General features: G+C 54.0%; 7 protein-coding genes across 7 annotated transcripts; 4 read left to right on the top strand and 3 right to left on the bottom strand.

Annotated features, from left to right (window-relative positions):
• Positions 1-204: 204 nt before the first annotated feature.
• On the top strand, positions 205-2,307 carry LCB1 (serine palmitoyltransferase component). Its single transcript, XM_062880045.1, has 3 exons — positions 205-669; positions 734-1,843; positions 1,914-2,307. The coding sequence occupies exons 1-3, from the start codon at positions 439-441 to the stop codon at positions 2,136-2,138; spliced, it is 1,566 nt and encodes a 521-aa protein (XP_062731365.1). The 5' UTR covers positions 205-438; the 3' UTR covers positions 2,139-2,307.
• Positions 2,308-2,817: 510 nt separating this feature from the next.
• GGA2 (ARF-binding protein) lies at positions 2,818-5,624 on the bottom strand. Its single transcript, XM_062880044.1, has 4 exons — positions 4,818-5,624; positions 4,084-4,762; positions 3,539-4,032; positions 2,818-3,483 (listed from the first exon to the last, which is right to left on the bottom strand). The coding sequence occupies exons 1-4, from the start codon at positions 5,361-5,363 to the stop codon at positions 3,277-3,279; spliced, it is 1,926 nt and encodes a 641-aa protein (XP_062731364.1). The 5' UTR covers positions 5,364-5,624; the 3' UTR covers positions 2,818-3,276.
• Positions 5,625-5,863: 239 nt separating this feature from the next.
• On the top strand, positions 5,864-7,105 carry TSR3 (ribosome biogenesis protein tsr3; the record flags this gene model as incomplete). The annotated part of the gene is made up of 1 exon (XM_062880043.1): positions 5,864-7,105. The coding sequence occupies one exon, from the start codon at positions 5,864-5,866 to the stop codon at positions 7,103-7,105; it is 1,242 nt and encodes a 413-aa protein (XP_062731363.1).
• A 215-nt stretch (positions 7,106-7,320) lies between these two features.
• IFM1 (translation initiation factor IF-2) lies at positions 7,321-10,575 on the bottom strand (the record flags this gene model as incomplete). Its single annotated transcript, XM_062880042.1, has 4 exons — positions 7,321-7,472; positions 7,566-9,982; positions 10,007-10,476; positions 10,555-10,575. The coding sequence occupies 4 exons, from the start codon at positions 10,573-10,575 to the stop codon at positions 7,321-7,323; spliced, it is 3,060 nt and encodes a 1,019-aa protein (XP_062731362.1).
• A 423-nt stretch (positions 10,576-10,998) lies between these two features.
• On the top strand, positions 10,999-12,069 carry QC761_508320 (uncharacterized protein; the record flags this gene model as incomplete). Its single annotated transcript, XM_062880041.1, has 1 exon — positions 10,999-12,069. The coding sequence occupies one exon, from the start codon at positions 10,999-11,001 to the stop codon at positions 12,067-12,069; it is 1,071 nt and encodes a 356-aa protein (XP_062731361.1).
• A 177-nt stretch (positions 12,070-12,246) lies between these two features.
• QC761_508310 (uncharacterized protein) lies at positions 12,247-13,552 on the bottom strand. The gene is made up of 3 exons (XM_062880040.1): positions 13,213-13,552; positions 12,562-13,154; positions 12,247-12,499 (listed from the first exon to the last, which is right to left on the bottom strand). Exons 1-3 carry the CDS (start codon positions 13,277-13,279, stop codon positions 12,380-12,382), a joined length of 780 nt encoding a protein of 259 aa, XP_062731360.1. The 5' UTR covers positions 13,280-13,552; the 3' UTR covers positions 12,247-12,379.
• A 211-nt stretch (positions 13,553-13,763) lies between these two features.
• Positions 13,764-15,417, top strand: QC761_508307 (uncharacterized protein). Its single transcript, XM_062880039.1, has 2 exons — positions 13,764-14,422; positions 14,480-15,417. Exons 1-2 carry the CDS (start codon positions 14,262-14,264, stop codon positions 15,336-15,338), a joined length of 1,020 nt encoding a protein of 339 aa, XP_062731359.1. The 5' UTR covers positions 13,764-14,261; the 3' UTR covers positions 15,339-15,417.
• The last annotated feature ends 836 nt before the right edge of the window (positions 15,418-16,253 follow it).

The raw sequence follows: 16,253 nt of genomic DNA, 5'->3' as shown, positions 1-16,253 counted from the left end.
GCCAAGAGAACTTGCCCCTGAGTCGGAACGGGATTTGAGAACAAGAGGAAAAAAAGTGGGGTGGGTCTACAGCGCTCCGCGCCACTGGTCTGACGTGTGTGGGACCGACCCCTTGTTTTCCGAGGCTGCCGTTGTGCCGTGGTGTGCTGTGTTGTCACCCTAGCGGCGCGCGCGACCGCTACCACCACTGCTGCTTGCTGCTGTTGCTGGAATATTTTTCCCCAGCTGCAACTTACCACACTACATCGACACCGCAACACGAACGCGACAAGCATTTGAAGAGTTTACCTGACGGAACGGCGTTTACACTCTCCTTTTCTTTTCAGCGAGCGAGCGGGTTTGACCAATGCGATTGATCTGTTGATCCTGTGTCTTCCCCTACATCCCAGATCGATCTTGAAACAACAACAAGCACAAGCAGGAGGAGGAACAGCAAACATGGACCTCCAAGACCTCCAAACCCGCCTCAACCTCTTCCTCGACCACGCGGCGACCACCTTCCAAAAGGTCCCTGGCAGCGCAGTCCTCATCCGCTATGTCAGGTCCAGCTACCAAAACGACCCCGTCAGATCCGCCATCGAGCTGGTGCTGGTCATCTTCTTCATCCGCTATCTCCTCAGCCCAAGTTACTCGACCAGCAAGGTCAACTACGTCAAGCTCACCGAAGATGTACGTCCTTCTCCCCCCTTCCCCCACAATAACCTCTACTAACCTCCCCGCCCCCCCGCTCAAGGAAATCGACGAACTAGTCGAAGAATGGACCCCCGAACCCCTCGTCGCCCCTCTCACCCCCCTAGAAGAAACCTCGCTCGAGAAACTCCCCATCCTCGTCGGCCCCTCGGGCCCCAAATCCAAACTCTCCACCGGCAAAACCGTCACCAACCTCGCCTCTTACAACTTTTACAACCTCAACGCCAACGAGCAAATCAAGGAGAAAGCCATCGCCACTCTTCGGACGTACGGCGTTGGGCCCTGCGGTCCTCCCCAGTTCTACGGAACGCAGGACGTGCATATGAAGGCCGAGGCCGATATCGCTAGCTACCTAGGCACAGAGAAGTGCATCGTCTACGCCCAGGCCTTTTCGGCGATTTCGTCCGTGATTCCCTCGTTTTGCAAACGCGGGGATGTTATCGTGGCTGACAGGGCGGTCAATTACTCTATTCGGAGAGGGTTGGAGATCAGCAGGAGCAACATCAAATGGTACAACCACAACGACTTTGAGGACCTGGAGCAAGTCATGAGGGGCGTTGTGGCGGAGCAGAAGAAGAAGGGCAAGCTGACCAGACGGTTTATTGTCACCGAGGGACTGTTTGAGACGTGCGGGGATATGAATAATCTGCCCAAGCTGGTGGAGCTGAAGGAGAAGTACAAGTTTAGGATTATTCTGGACGAGACTTGGTCGTTTGGCGTGCTGGGGCGGACGGGGAGGGGGTTGACGGAGCATCAGAATGTTGATCCGACGCAGATTGACATGATCGTGGGGAGCTTGGCTGGGCCGCTGTGCGCGGGGGGTGGGTTTTGCGCGGGTGATGGGGATGTGGTTGAGCACCAGAGGATCGCCGCGGCGGCGTACACCTTTTCTGCGGCGCTGCCGGCCATGTTGGCCATGACGGCGAGCGAGAGCTTGAATGTGTTGCAGAGCAACCCCGAGATTTTGGCGGGGTGCAGGGAGAATGTCAGGTTGTTGAGGGGGCAGCTGGCCGAGGGCAGGAGCGAGTGGGTTGTCTGCACGAGCGCGGCGGAGAACCCGGTGCAGCTTTTGGTGTTGAGGGAGGAGGTGGTGAGGGCGAGGAGGTTGGGGTTGGAGGACCAGGAGAGGTTGCTGCAGGAGTGTGTGGATGAGGTATGTTTGCTTCCCCCTGCGTCTTGGCACCGAATATGAGTTTGGTTTTAACTAACGAGGTGTGATATAGGCTCTTGCGAACGGGGTTTTGATCACCAGGCTCAAGGGGATGAGCATTTCTACTCATAACAGCCTGAAGGATGGGAGCTGGATTGTCCAGCCTGCGCTCAAGGTGTGTGTCACTTCGGGCTTGAGCAAGAAGGACATCGAGAAGGCGGGGCAGACGATCAGGCATGCTATTACCAAGGTTATGACCAAGAAGGGGAATAACAAGCTTAACTTGCCTGCTGCGTGAGGGGGATTGGGACGTGCTATTATATAGACGATGGGATGATAGAATGGGGTAGACCGTGGTGGGGGTGTAATAATGATGATGGTTGGTTAATGCTGCAGAGGGAAATGGATGGATGAGATGGGTATATATATATATAGAAAAGGGTTAAGGGATGAAGATATGAACAGCGGGTGGGGGGCTTTAATGTGTTTTAATGGGATGTGTATTATTTGTACATGTGGATGGGGATGGGGATGGGGATGGGGAAGGGGTATTTAGTTAGGTATTTGCCGTTGGATTCGATGACTCTCTCGTTTTATTGAGGGGGTTGTTGGGGCAGTTACAATGCAAGTAATGATGAGTGTTTTTCCTATTACTTTTTGTTCTCAAAACCGAGGTAACCACTTCCAAGATGTCAAGATAGCCCCCCCACCCCCTCCCTGTCGTCTAAATCATATACAACATCACCATCACCATCCACCTATCCCCCCTTTCCATTATTCCCCTCTCCTCAATCTGCCCATCACCCTGTGCTTCAGCCCAAGCCATGCCCCGCACACCGCTCTGCACAAAACGTCCCCCTTCTCCCCCGCCCTCTTCTATGGGCCAGCAAAAGCCGCGGGAGAGGAAGAGGGCGGCGAGGAGGTCCAGCAAGTATCAAAGCATCTCGGCGGGCTGCGCTTTCGTGATTATTATGTGGTGTCCAGTTGAATTATTCGAGTTGAGATGATTCAGCATTGTCTTGCGGGATAGCGGCAAGGCTTCCGAGCAAGTATGAAGAGGTCATGCTCGAATGACGAGGATGGTGCTCATGTGCCATTGAGTAAAACTGAGAAAGGAGCCCGCCCCTGAGACCATGCCATTACAGCACCGCTCACACTGCCCTACCGTTGCAGTCACTGCAATTAGGCAGTATAAATAGGGGCAGGTCCATCTGGCAACAAGAGCAGAAAGAAGAAGAAGAGAAAAAAAAAAGAGACGTCTTGTAATTCCAACGCCCGCAGGTCTCGAAAACACCAATTGTAATCGCTTTTTCAGCCTCCGCGCTCTCCGCTTCAACTATCAACATGCATCATGTTCCGTTCCTGGCTCAATCCCGGATATTACAACACAGACCACGACACGCCAGACCCTCGCTTTCCACCACCGCTGGAACCGTCTACGGAATACTAAACTCCGGCACCTCCCCCATCTCATTCTTCACCTCCCCATTCAGCTTGTAGCTCACCCTCCACCGCAGCTTGATCTTTTCCACCTTCTGCGACTTGTCCCCCGAGCGCCACACCTTGACCTCCTGTTTGACCCCGTTGATTTGTTTTGGCAAGAGATTACGGCCGGACTGTGGCGTGAGTTGTAACTCATAGCCCTGTCGAAAAAGTCAGCACGAGCGATTCTACACAATAGTAACGGCAAAAACATACCTTGGTCACTGCTAGTTGAAAGTGCAGTTCCGTTACTGGGAAGGGAGTGTTGTTACTGAACAGCATGAGCAAATCCACCGGTGGTTGTCCCTCGGCCGCTCGGAAGGCCTTGAAGTCAATCTTGAGATTGGTGTTGTTGATGACGGCCGTGTGCTCCCTGGGCTGGGCGGGAGCTTCTGGTGGGAGGGCCGAGGAGAAACTCCACTCGTCATCGTCGTTGTTTTGGGGTGCCGCTGGCGTGGGTGTCGCTGGCTTGGAGCCAAGAGAGGCCAGTTGGGCAAAGGGATCGTTGGAAACTGGTTTGGAGGCGGGCGGTGAGAACGCCGATCTGACAGGCTTTGGGGTGGCCGTCTTGGACGAGGGCGCCGAGCTGAAGGCGGAAAAGTTTGAGAAGCCAGGGGGTGGTGCTGGTGAGGTTGATGTTGATGCGCTGTAGTTCCCTCCAGCGCTGTTGTTTTGTGTAACCGAAGACAAAAGAGCCGGGCCAGGGATATCTGGGACTGTTAGCCATAGTCCAACGTTGGTGAAGAGGAAAGAAAGCATACTAGTATTGGCACCAAAACCCAAAGCAATACCGCCCGTTTGGCCGTAGCTGCTCGTTTCCCCTAAGGACAGGCCTAGGAGGTCATTTTCAAGACCAGATCCGGAAGCTTGAGATGCCCCTTGACTGCCAGAACCGTTTGTGTCTGCCGCAGCGTCGTCAAAGTCAATCAAAGACAGCTCGCCGGCTGCGCCCTTCCCACCAGCATTCGCAGATGGGGTGAAATTGGGGTCGGCCAACTTGGCAGCACCCTCAAAGTCTCCCTTTTTCAGCAGCCTGTATCTCTGGAAAGTCCGGTGAATGGCATCGTTAATTTCCAGCAGCTTCGCAACAGCTTCGTGGTCTTCCGACTCTTCCTCACACATCTTCTGAATCTTTGGTTGGGCGCTGGACAGGGCTGAGGCGAGCTCCGAGAACACATCACCGTCCGCCATCTTATCACCGGGCTTAAACTGCGCTAACCTCTCCTCCAACAACCTCGCCTTCTGCTGAATTTTGGCCACCTCCTCCGCCGCTTTGGCGCGGTAGTCGACCTTCGATCTTGTATCGTAACCCGTCATAATCTTCATCAGTTGGTTGGCCTCGCGAAGGTCCTCAGGGGTGCCCCTGCGAATGAGCTCTTGTAGCTTGGCCGACTGGGCTTCCCTCTCCTCCTTTTCCATCTCCTCTGCCGATTTCAAATTCTATTCAGTTAGCATCGCAGCCCATAGCTCACAAACAGGCCCGGCAAGAACCTACATCGCTAGGATTCAACACGGCCGCATCCTCCCTCCTGACCTCCGGGAACGTATACCCCTTATAACTCAATAACCGGTGCATATCCCTAATGAACCCCAAGTCCTCCTTGTACCTGCTCGTCTCGCAAATCGTACCGCGCCATTCTTCTATCAGCTCGAGGATCTTGAGCTGGACACGGGTCGGGCGGATAGGCGGGCGTTCGGGGAAGCGGCGGACCAGCTCGTTCAGGAACTCCTTGGTGCTGATTTGCAAGTGGAAAGGGTAGCCGCAGTTCTTGACGCATATGTCCAACAGGTTCAGAGCCAGCATGGCAATGTTGGGGTTGCGGTGGTTGATGTAGTTGACAATGGCCACGGCCGCCTCGCGCGGGGCTGAGCCCTTCTTGGCGTTGATGAGGTCGCTGATCTCGAGATTGAGCGCGAGGTTGGGTTCGTAGTTCTCGGGACTGCAGGCCGAAGCAATGTATCGTAGAAGCTGTGACGGCGCCGGGTGACCCGGGTCTCCCCAGCGGTCCCTTGCCGCGTATCGCGCCGAGGCCGCCTCCATTGTTAATGGTGGTGTTGTTCTTTCTGGGGGCGGTTCGACGGGGATGGGAGCTCGGCTCGCAGTGGTGTGTGTGTCAGGGGGGATAAGGACAACTTGTGAAGCTGGAATGTCAAGCAAGTAGTACTATGAGTACAAAGTCGTCTACAGCGCCAGTATTAAAGCCCCAGGAGACAGGCAGCAACGTGAATTTGGGATGGGGTTGAGATAGGAAACTTGGACTGCAACTGTCGGTGGCAGCAAACAAGCAAGTGGCAGCATGCAAGAAGCCCGAACGACCCGTTTCTCGAATAAATCCCAGGGGGTACGTAGATCCAGGACCCCTGTGAAAGGTCCCAGAACGTTGCATAAGCGGGGTAAGCCTCAGCTGGTAATAGTGGGGGTGACGTTTCTCACCCCACCATAAATTATTATTCTGACATTTTTCAGCTTCCTGATATCACCACTCACCCTCACCACCCTCACCTCCCTTCACAAAAACATAGCCCCCTCTAGCTATCACCATGGTCCGCCACAAAAAAGACAACTTCTCCCGCGGCGGCAAGAACCCTCACCGCGGCCCCCCCCGCCACTCCAACCGCCCCGAATCCAACCCCAACAACGATGACCCTACCCTCCCCTCCTCCTCCACCACCACCCGCTCCCGCCCGGCCTTCAAAGCCGCCTGCTGGGACCTAGGCCACTGCGACCCCAAACGCTGCTCCGGCAAGAAACTCATGAAGCTCGGCCTCATGCGCGACCTCCACCTCGGCCAGCGCCACGCCGGCGTCATCATCACCCCCAACGGCAAACAGACAGTCTCCCCCGCCGACCGCCCCATCCTGGAAGCCAACGGCGCCGCCGTGGTCGAGTGCTCCTGGGCGCGCACCCAAGAGGTCCAATGGAACAAAGTCGGCGGCAAACACGAGCGTCTCCTCCCCTACCTCGTCGCCGCCAACACAGTCAACTACGGCAAGCCCTGGAGGTTAAACTGCGTCGAGGCTCTCGCGGCCGCTTTTGCGATTTGCGGACATTTGGAATGGGCCGAGGAGATCCTCGCTCCTTTCTCGTATGGCAAGGCGTTTTTGGAGATCAACGAGAAGTTGCTCAAGAAGTACGCTGCCTGTGAGGATGAGGCGGGGGTCAAGAGGGCGCAGGAGGAGTGGATGGAGAGGTTGGACAGGGAGTATGCTGAGAATAGGGAGGAGGCCGAGGGGGATGATATCTGGGCGGGGGGCAATGTCAACCGACGAGCCCCAATAGACTCGGACGATTCGGATGAGGAAGAGGAGGATGATGATGATGATGATGATGAAGAGGAGGAAGAGGATGAGGTTGATGGGATATACCTTGGAAGCAATCGGCCACCACAAAAAGGGAAACAAAAGCAATCTCAACCAGTACCAGAGGAGGAAGAGAAGGACCCGTTTGCGATATCAGACGACAGCGATGACGACGCCGAGATGGAGGCTATTCGGAGGAAGATTCTGGCTTCGAAACCGTTCACCGAAAAGGAGGACACACTTGAGAAGAAACCAGAAGTGATCTCTAGGCCAACACCACATTCGCAAAACATGAAGCCAGACTCGGATGCAGAACCAGATTCGGACAATGGGTCGGATAACGACGACTTTGACGACATTATCGATGCCACACCCATGACAGATCGCATTGGGTTGTCAAAACTGGAGAAGGAGCGTGCCAGGGTCCAGACAACAAGCCGGACATTCTCGTCAGGAGGAGCAAATGCTCCAAAGAGGTGGTAATGTAAAAGAGCTTGTCCCTGCTTATGATGGAATGTACAGATATTTTATACATAGATATTTACACGCATTGAGCCCCCAAGGTTGGGCATATTTTGTTGCCTACCAAAAAACCATGCCCTCATGACCATGAAGATGAGATACAGCGTGATTTTGCCTCGGTCTCTCTAAACACCCCATCTAAATGCTCCCCAATCCCATTTATATGCTTAATCATCTTACAACTTCCTCTTCTCCCTAATCTCCTCCACCATCTGGATACGATCGCCCTCTTGAAACTCATCCCACCCCTCGAACATGATACCACACTCACCACCCTTTTTGATCTCGGTCACCTCCTTCTTGCCATGCTTGAGTTCATCGATAGTCCCTATTTGTCACAGCATTAGCACCCCCATCATCATCATCATCATCATCATCATCATAATCATCATTAGCAGCAGCAGAAGTAGAGTAAACTCACCCTCGTAAACCACCTCCTCCCCCCTCAGCACCTTACACCTCCCCCCGGTATTCACGACCCCATTCCTCACCCTGCACCCCGCCACATTATGATACTTCCTCCCCTTGGTATTAATCGCAAACACCTTCAGCACTTCCGCCTCAGCCAGCACCCTAAAGCTCACCGTCGGCGCCAACAGCTCCGACAACCGTCCCCGGACATCCTCGACCAAATGATAAATAACATTATGATCCAGGATCGGCACCCCGGCCGCGTCAGCCATGGCCTTGATATGTCCCGCGATGGGGTTATTAAAGTTGATAATCGCCCCGCCAGAAACCTGCGCGTGCTCGACATCGCTCTCGTTGATTTGCCCGGTCGACGATTTCAAGATCCTGGGGCGGACTTCATTGTTCCCCTGCTCGAGGATCGATGCCGTTACGGCCTCGACAGAGCCGTGGACGTCGCCTTTGATGAGGTAAGTGAGGTATTTCGTGCCGGTGGCTTCATCATCTTCAGGAATTTCCTCCCCGTTGGCAGCCCGTTCGGCAGCTTCCTTCTCCTTGCGCTCCTTTTCCATTTCCGCCATCTGCTCAATCGCCTCTTCGCGCTCCTTCTGTTCCTGACGGTACCGGACGGCGACCTTGGCTGTGTCTTCGTCTGGTGCCTGGAGGACTTGATCACCCGCCGCAGGTGGTTCCCTCCACCCCAATATCTCGACTGCTGTGCCGGGAGGAGCCTCTGGGATTTCAACACCCGCTTCGTTTCTCAGCAGACGGATCTTGGTGGAGACTCTTCCGGCGACGATAAAGTCACCTGGGCGGAGGGTACCCCTCTTGACCAGAACAGTGGCCACACGACCGATGGGCTTGATGGAGGACTCCAACACCCAGCCCTCTGCCATGCCATCTTGTTCCGCGCGGATGTCGAGCATCTCGGCAAGCAACAGAATGTTTTCCTCGAGGTCGTCCATACCCAAGCCAGTCTTGCCACTGACCTCGACAACCTGAACATCACCGCCAAAGTCCTCCAACTCCATCCCCTGAGCGCCAAGATCAGCCTTGACACGGTCGGGGTTCGCCTCGGGCTTGTCCATCTTGTTGATGGCAACAATAATAGGAACGTTAGCCCCGCGTGCGTGCTTAATAGCCTCAATAGTCTGAGGCTTCACACTATCGTCCGCAGCCACCACCAAAATAACCATATCCGTCACCGTAGCTCCCCGCTGCCTCATTGACAAGAACGCCGCGTGGCCCGGTGTATCCAAGAAAGTAATCTGCTTCCCTGAACTCATCTTAACCGAAAACGCACCAATGTGCTGCGTAATCCCGCCATGCTCCTGACTCACAATCGACGACTTCCTCAGATAATCCAGCAACGTCGTCTTCCCATGATCAACATGCCCCATAATCGTCACCACCGGCGGTCGCAACGGCAAAGAAGAGGGGTCCTCCGGCGGCGGTCTCGGCCTCAAATCCTCCGTCTCTCCCGTCTCCACCGTCGGCTCAAACCCATACTCCTGCGCCACCAGCGCAGCCGTCTCACCGGTCAAAATACTCTCCTGACTCACCTCCTCAAAGCCCAGCTCCTCCAGCTGCCTCACAAAATCCCTAGCCTTCACCCCCAGCGCACTGGCAAGGTTGGAAACGCTGATGAACTCGGGCAGCAAAATCGGCGTCGGCCCATCCAACTCGGCCAACCTCTGTCTTTCCTTTTCAGCCTTCCTCTCCGCCTTGCGTCGGCGTTTTTCCTCGGCATAGTCAACATCAAACTCCTCATCCTCATCGTCATTCCTCCTCCTTCCACCCTTTGACCGTTTCGACTTCTCCACCACCACCTCCCTCTCCCTCCCACGACCACCTTCCCTCCTCCCTACAGTCTCCCCCTCCACACCAACCGCCTGAACAACCGTCCCCGCCGCTTGCATCCCCCACGTCCCACGCAACGAAGCAGCAACCCTATCCTCCGGATGTACATACCTCCCCCCTTCCCCCTGCTCTTGACTCTCCACCCTCCTCACCTGCGGCCGCTGACCCGTCTCATCAGCCCAAGCCCAAGCAGCCTTGTCCTCGGCCGTAGGCATAATCTTCTTTGGCTGCCTCGACTCCTCCTTATTCGCAGCCACAAGCTTAGCCCACTCATCGCTCGGACTATTGCTGTGCGGTTGTTGCGCGGGGCTCTGCTCACCACCCCCCAATTGTGAAGCCGTCAACCGTCTTCGATGCGTCTGCTGATACTCTGACGACGGAGGAGGAACCGGCTTATCAAACGGCATTGATCTTGCTGGTCGGGAAAAGTCAAAACCTTTGACAGTGCCGGTGTCATTGTTGCTTCGCCTTCTTGTCAGGTTGGCCCATTCGGGGAAGGGGTTTGACGGTTTTGATTGTGAAGACGGGGGAGGGTTGAAGGTAGGTCTGTCGGATGGGTTGAAGGTAGGTCTGTCGGATGGGTTGAAGGTAGGTCTGTCGGATGGGTTGAAGACAGGTTTGTCGGCGGGGTTGTAGTTCTTGTGGCGGCTGAACTGGAAGGGGTTGCTGCTTCGTTCTGATTTTTGGTCCCGTGCTGGGGAGGGCTGCCATTGACGAGGGGGTGGGGGGGGGGGTGGGGGTGGTGGAGGAGGAGGAGTAGAAGCCTTTGGCGGCGGAGGAGGCGGCGGCGGTGGTGGAGGAGGTTTCGGTGCTGGAGGCTCTAATTTCGGAGGGGCCACCTTTGCCCAGGCTGGCATGAAGCCATTGTTGCGGGTGTTGTTCGAGATTCGGACCTGGCTCGAAGTTGTTGGTCTTCTCGAAATCGACAAGGTCGTCGGTTCGGTTAGGCCATTGCTAACGAGTGCTGAGTAAGTTCTCGCGGAAGCGCCCGACCGGAGGCTGTGTCGGAAGTTGTAGCTGTAGCTGTAACTGCAGAGCAAGCAGGCGGATGGACGCCTCTGCTTCTGTGGTGGTGGAGGGGTTAACCGGCCATTATGATATGGAGAACTGGAGAATGGCGCGTGGGATTTGGAAAAACTCACCTGCCATAGACCACCCCTCATGATGTAGAAAACTGTTGGAGCATTGCGCTTCGGACTGGAAACGAGAGGAGGGGTTGCGATGTTGGCGCGTTATCTCTCTCTCTTTCTCTCTCCCCAGCATCCATGGAATTCTTGGACTTTCAAAAATTCAGCCAAGGCTCAAGCTTTCCCAGCCGAGAGACAGGGATCCGCAATCCGTCCACCGGGATTTAGCGGGCGCTTTCCAAAAACCGGGGCCCCGATGTAACGCTTAAAAGGGTTAGGGTTATCCCCTGAATAGCTAAACCTCATCTCATTTGCAGAGACCGTGAACAACTCACCAACCATCAGTCTCTCACTTTTCCTCATCACCACCACAAAATTTCATCACTGTCTTATTTCCCCTTTCTCACATTTCACTTCTCTTTACATACTGATTTGCAATACCCCTCACCCTCGCCCATCATGGCGCCCACCAAAACATCCAAAGGCAAAGCCCGCCTCACCCCCAAATCCACCTCCTCCTCCTCAGACACCCCCCCCAAACCCTTCCAGGTGGCCCCCCCCTCCCTCAACCCCCTAACAGAAACCCTCGACCCCTCCCACATCTACATCTCTCACCTCGACCCCCGCCCCTCCCCCTTCAAGCGCAAAATCTTCCTCGTCCCCGTAGCCATGAACCTCCTCGTCCTCGCTCTCTTCATCCTCCGGCTCCGCCACATCTTCCCCTGGTACCTCCAACTCCTCCTCTCTCTCTCCGGCCAAGAAAACCCCACCACCCTCCGCTTCACCGACCTCACCACCTCCCAATACCTTTGGGTCCTCCTCCGCCGCGCCTCCACCTTCCTCCTCGACTTCACCCTCGCAATCTTCGTCTGGCCCTGGCCCTACGAATTCCTCATCGGCTCCCCCCTCACCGGCTCCCCCTGCCACTGGCGCTACAAAGTCGGGTTTCGCCCCTCAGAAATCTACCTCCGCCGCTCCCGCAAGTGGGATGTCGAAATCCTAGGTAAAGGTAAAGACCTCCTCGCCAACGACGACCTCCGCAAGGTGTTTTGGAACCAGATCCGTTCCGCCACGTCCCCTATGCTCCTGCAGCAAAAGACTGGGTACCTGACTATGGACGCGAATTGGGATTTGGACTGGGCGGGTATGGTCGCCGCCACGGAGCTGGTCGACAAGAAGGTTATCGACGAACGTGTCTTTGGGACGTTGGTGCTGGTGTACCATGAGAATTTCGGGTGGTTGAGCATTGATCTTTCTGACACGGGGGCTAAGCCGGGGACGAAGGAGGATGAGAGAAGGAAGCAGGTGTTCAAGTTTAGGGATGCGCTCGCGGCGATTGGGCAGGAGGATTTGTTCTTTAGGTGGATCGAGGTTGTGCAGTTTGAGACGGGGAGGCCGGGGGGTTTTACGGAGGAGAGGCAGGTGGAGGTGGCGCAGAAGATTAGGGATATGTTCAAGGAGAAGGGGGTGGATTTTGATGAGTTTTGGAAGGAGGCCGTAGGGACGGAGGGGTTGGCTGGTATGCCCTGATTATTGCGTCAAGTTGTATGTTTGAAAGGGTTGGTGGTATGTGTTGATCAGTTTGGTTGAATATGGTGTTTAATGGGTATGCGTGTGTACGACATGGTCCAGGTGTGATAGATAGCATTTAGAAGGGCGGATAGAGGTATATACGGTGGTCACATATGGGCATGGTGTTAATCCAAGATAAATATATGTAACGAGCAAAGGGGGAGGAGGATACCAAAAGCGCATGTAATAAGAGACAATGTAATAAGAGAACCCAAAAAAAGCCGGCCTGAATCGTCCATCAAAAACAACGCCTAGTGTCGTCGCCTGCTCATTTTTTGCCCTTCTTCTTCGCCGCGGGACCAAGAGCCGCCTCGCGCTTCTTGGCCTCCTTGGCCTCGATCTCGGCCTTCTTAAGACGGTTGGCCTCGTCTTGCTCTTGCTTCTCAGCCTGGTTGAAATATTAGTCACCTTCTCCAGGTAGAACCTCATCTGACAATACGATCAACTTACCAATCTCCTCGCCGCCTCCTCCTCTCTCTTCGCCCTAATCTCCCTCAACCTCGCCAAATCCGCCTTTGCCTGATCCGTCTTGCCCTGCTCATGAAGCTTCATATATCTCTCCTTGGCCTCCTGCGCAGCAATCGCCTCCCTCTCCTTCTTATTCGGCGCCGAAACAGCCAGTTTCTTCGTCCCGGCCGCGAGTTCCTCGTCATCATCCGCGCTCTTCTTGGGGACCTTGGTCTGGTTGCGAGCAGCACGGGAGTGGTTCGGGTTGGCAGGCATTCTGCTGGCCTCCTCCTCGCTCTCCTCCTCGTCAGAGTCTGACGGCATATCCCCCACCTGGACAGGTCCCTTCTTCGCCTTGATGGCGGCTTCCTTGGCGGCCTTCTTTTGCTTCTTGCGCTCCTCGCGGCTTAGCTCCTCCGCCGCCGCCGTGGGGATTTTGACGGCGTCGTTGTCGTCTTCGGATTCCTCCTCCTCAGAGTCATCCTCAGAGTCAGAGTCTTCTTCTTCTTCGTCTTTGGCTGGGGCGTCGCCCCACATGCCCATTTCGTTGCCGTCAGCGTCGAGGGGGCGGAGGTTCTTGGAGAAGTGTTTGCCGCCTGGATTGGGGGTTAGTTATGGGGGTGGAAGGGGGAGGGAGAAAGGGGAGGGACATACCACCGCGGGTGAACTTTCTGAACTTTCCTCTGCCGCGAGAGCTAGCTGCGCCGCTGCCGCCTGCCATTTTGACTGATGGGGGTCGTGGTGATGGGTAGATCTAAATGTTTGATGGCGGGGTATCGCAAAGTTGGGCGCTTTTGATAAGGCGCTGTGGTTTTGCTGCTCTTGGGCGTAGGCTGCGAGAGTGAGAGAGGTGGTTTTCGAACTGAAGAGTCTAAGAACCAAGAGAATCTTTTCTTATCTGGGCCAGATAATATTCACTTTACAGCAATGCCAGGAACAATAGCAACTGAGGAAAAGGATAAACCACAAACGGTTTGGAACCCCGCTGTGGGGCTTGATGGTTAGGTATGGCTCCCCACCGGCCCGGGCTGTGCAATTCAGTTGGCTCTGTGTGGCTGGCGCCTGATGTGGCTCGTGCTCTCTCAGGGGCCGACGCTCTCTGATTGGATGGGTTGTGGCCCCACCCTCGACGACAAAGTTGCCTTTAAAAGTCTTTCTGCTCATCCCAAATTGAAGGTTTTCTCTTTTTCTTCTTCAACAACATAAAACTTCATTTTTCCTTCGTATTCACTCCGGTAAAAGTCTTACACCATGACGGTCTGGAGGGGAAAGCGGGGGATAGATTGACACTTTCTGCATTTACACTCCGGTGATCGCTCTATATCGGCCACTGGGGACCATGATGCCAGAGACATGCCTCTTTTAGATAGAACATTTGACTGTACGCACACGCACACGAGAGCAACCTCAACAAAGGTCCGTTTCGTGAGTTTCTGAACTGGCTGAAGAAGTGCTCTTGCAGTCGCTCCTGCCTTCCTATTGAGTTTCCCACGCAACTTTCTCTGGGAGGCCTTTGCACAGACCAACACAATAGACATTTGGTGTCCCTGCAAACTTCCACCACTTACTCTTCTTGATCATGGACTGTCCAACGCTTCGAACATCATTGTGGACGCGTCAAAGCCTTGTAACTTCATTTTAGGCCTCCCTTGACAATCCTTGTCTCTCAAAAACAACTATTGGCACAGACCCCCCATAGTATAATGACTTCGATAACTGGTCCCAAGGATGTGGTCCGTAAGATGGATCTGGTCTCTATGTGTATGCGCGTGGTCGCTAAGCACATGGCCAGCCTCACAACAGACCATCTCGTGCTTTTACCAGAACCCCGCCTCAGGCAGCTTTTTAGGCTCTTGGATCCAATGTAAGTCGATGTCTCTCTCGCTCATCCAGACCCTCCACACCGCTCACCACCACCTAGAATGACATACACCCAATGGCAACTCCTCGCCGATGCCATTTACATCAACACCTCACGGACAAACACCCCACACGGTGTTAAGCCTTTCCGCTGGGAAGATGACGTCGAGCCGGACGAGTTACCCAGGCGCATCCAAACCATGCAGCCGCACCCGGGCAACGTTCACTTCCTCACCATTCTTAAAATTAAGGATACCGAGAGATTCAACACCCGCGACCTCCTCCTCCTCGCCGAATTGCGCAGCCTGGTCATCCTGCATATGGAAGACCACGGCATCAAAACAGCCGCTCACTCGGGATTCTCGTGCAACAAACCGAGCTTGAATCTAAACAACCACCTCATTCGAGGTTGGAGCGAGAAAAAAGAACCCTTCCCTTCTCTCCGCAGTCTCATTCTCTTTGCCATGCCAGGTTCGCTCAGTATACACATGCTGCACTACGCAACTAAGTTCCCCAAGATCAAGGCAGTGTACGTCAACTCGCCAATGACAAACCCACCGCCGGTCATCGGCCAGCCGCTGAAGGACGCGCCTGCCTGGGCGCCGGTGGAGTGTTACCGGTACGTGTACTGGGACATGGACATGGCTTTGCAGTATGAGGAGCTGGGACTGGATAATCCGTATACTACCATCACTTTGGTGACGCCGCCGGAGCCGGGACAGGTGAACACCAATAAGAGTTTACTGAGCAATTTGTGCATATGGGAGTTTTCCAGGGATTGGAATGTTGAGGTGCAGGCTGAGGAAGCGCCTACGGTAGTGGTAACGCAGCCTAAGAGGAAGGCTACTACTGAGAGCGCGGGGGTAAAGCCGAAGAAGAAGTCGCAGAAAATTGGGGACTTATTGAGTAGTTTTGGATGATGGTCTTGGTGTTGTTTTGGGACGCAGTTACTGTGATATTAGCGTTTGTTTGCATCGGTAGCGTATGGGGCGTTGTGTTGGTTTTTTATATAGGCCTTTTGCTTATTTTTTTTTTTAGGCCTCTTAACTATCATTTAATGCCTCTTAACTATTTTTCAAGGCCTTTAAAAATGATTGAAAAACTTTTGAAGATAATTCGAAGGTCTTTAAAGATAATTCAAAGGCCCTTAAAGATAATTTAAAGGCCTATTAATTTTCTTTCAAGGTCTTTAATTATATTATAGGAAGGGGCAGTAGATAGGTATAGATCGGGGCGCTGGTAAAATAAATCGGGGGCTCCGTAAATGTTTCTCTCTTATTGTATGAATATGGGCTCTTGTAAGGGAGGTAAGCGTATTGCAGGGGTCTCAAACGATACATAGAAAGGAGTAGACTGCGTAATAACATCCTCGACATGAGCTTTAGTCGGGACATGGGCTTGGTACCTAGTTGGACCAAACCCTTTTTGTAAATCGTTAGCACTTATCTACCTAATAATAGACTCCTCCGTTAGCTCCGCAGAGGCAAGTTACCGTCTTCATTGAAGTCGTTTGCTATAGCATTAGATAATAACGATGGACAGTGGGCAAAGCGGTTGAATTCAGAAACAAGTCCTGATTTAACGAGCAAGAACTGCGTTGGGGCAATATCTGTCCAGCTCTTGGAATGTGGTTCTTTTGGTCGTCGAGGTTGGTGGCCAATTGTGGACTGTGCCGAATTCGAGTTCCGAATTCGGCTCTGAGTCGCTCTATCGGGTTTCTGGTCGAGTTGATATGGCCTTGATGGTGAGGGAAACTCTGTGTTCATTGAGTTGCGCCTGTTGTTTGCAAACGGGGGGGTTCAATCCTCTGTCTACCTACCTTACATAAGTGGGAA

This window comes from Podospora bellae-mahoneyi, chromosome 5 (assembly GCF_035222275.1).
Source record: "Podospora bellae-mahoneyi strain CBS 112042 chromosome 5, whole genome shotgun sequence".
NCBI lineage: Eukaryota > Fungi > Ascomycota > Sordariomycetes > Sordariales > Podosporaceae > Podospora > Podospora bellae-mahoneyi.
Note: the sequence above shows the minus strand (reverse complement) of the source record. Positions and strands in the feature narration are given on the sequence as shown.

Coding starts and splice junctions, on each gene's coding strand:
- GGA2 (XM_062880044.1), bottom strand. CDS start 5,363: ATGGAGGCGGCCTCGGCGCGATACGCGGCAAGGGACCGCTGGGGAGAC. Junction 4,763..4,817: donor CCGTGTTGAATCCTAGCGAT/GTAGGTTCTTGC, acceptor CTAACTGAATAG/AATTTGAAATCGGCAGAGGA. Junction 3,484..3,538: donor TTCAACTAGCAGTGACCAAG/GTATGTTTTTGC, acceptor CTTTTTCGACAG/GGCTATGAGTTACAACTCAC.
- QC761_508310 (XM_062880040.1), bottom strand. CDS start 13,279: ATGGCAGGCGGCAGCGGCGCAGCTAGCTCTCGCGGCAGAGGAAAGTTC. Junction 13,155..13,212: donor CAGAAAGTTCACCCGCGGTG/GTATGTCCCTCC, acceptor CCCCCAATCCAG/GCGGCAAACACTTCTCCAAG. Junction 12,500..12,561: donor AGGAGGCGGCGAGGAGATTG/GTAAGTTGATCG, acceptor TATTTCAACCAG/GCTGAGAAGCAAGAGCAAGA.
- QC761_508307 (XM_062880039.1), top strand. CDS start 14,262: ATGACTTCGATAACTGGTCCCAAGGATGTGGTCCGTAAGATGGATCTG. Junction 14,423..14,479: donor TTTAGGCTCTTGGATCCAAT/GTAAGTCGATGT, acceptor ACCACCACCTAG/AATGACATACACCCAATGGC.
- LCB1 (XM_062880045.1), top strand. CDS start 439: ATGGACCTCCAAGACCTCCAAACCCGCCTCAACCTCTTCCTCGACCAC. Junction 670..733: donor ACGTCAAGCTCACCGAAGAT/GTACGTCCTTCT, acceptor CCCCCGCTCAAG/GAAATCGACGAACTAGTCGA. Junction 1,844..1,913: donor TGCAGGAGTGTGTGGATGAG/GTATGTTTGCTT, acceptor GGTGTGATATAG/GCTCTTGCGAACGGGGTTTT.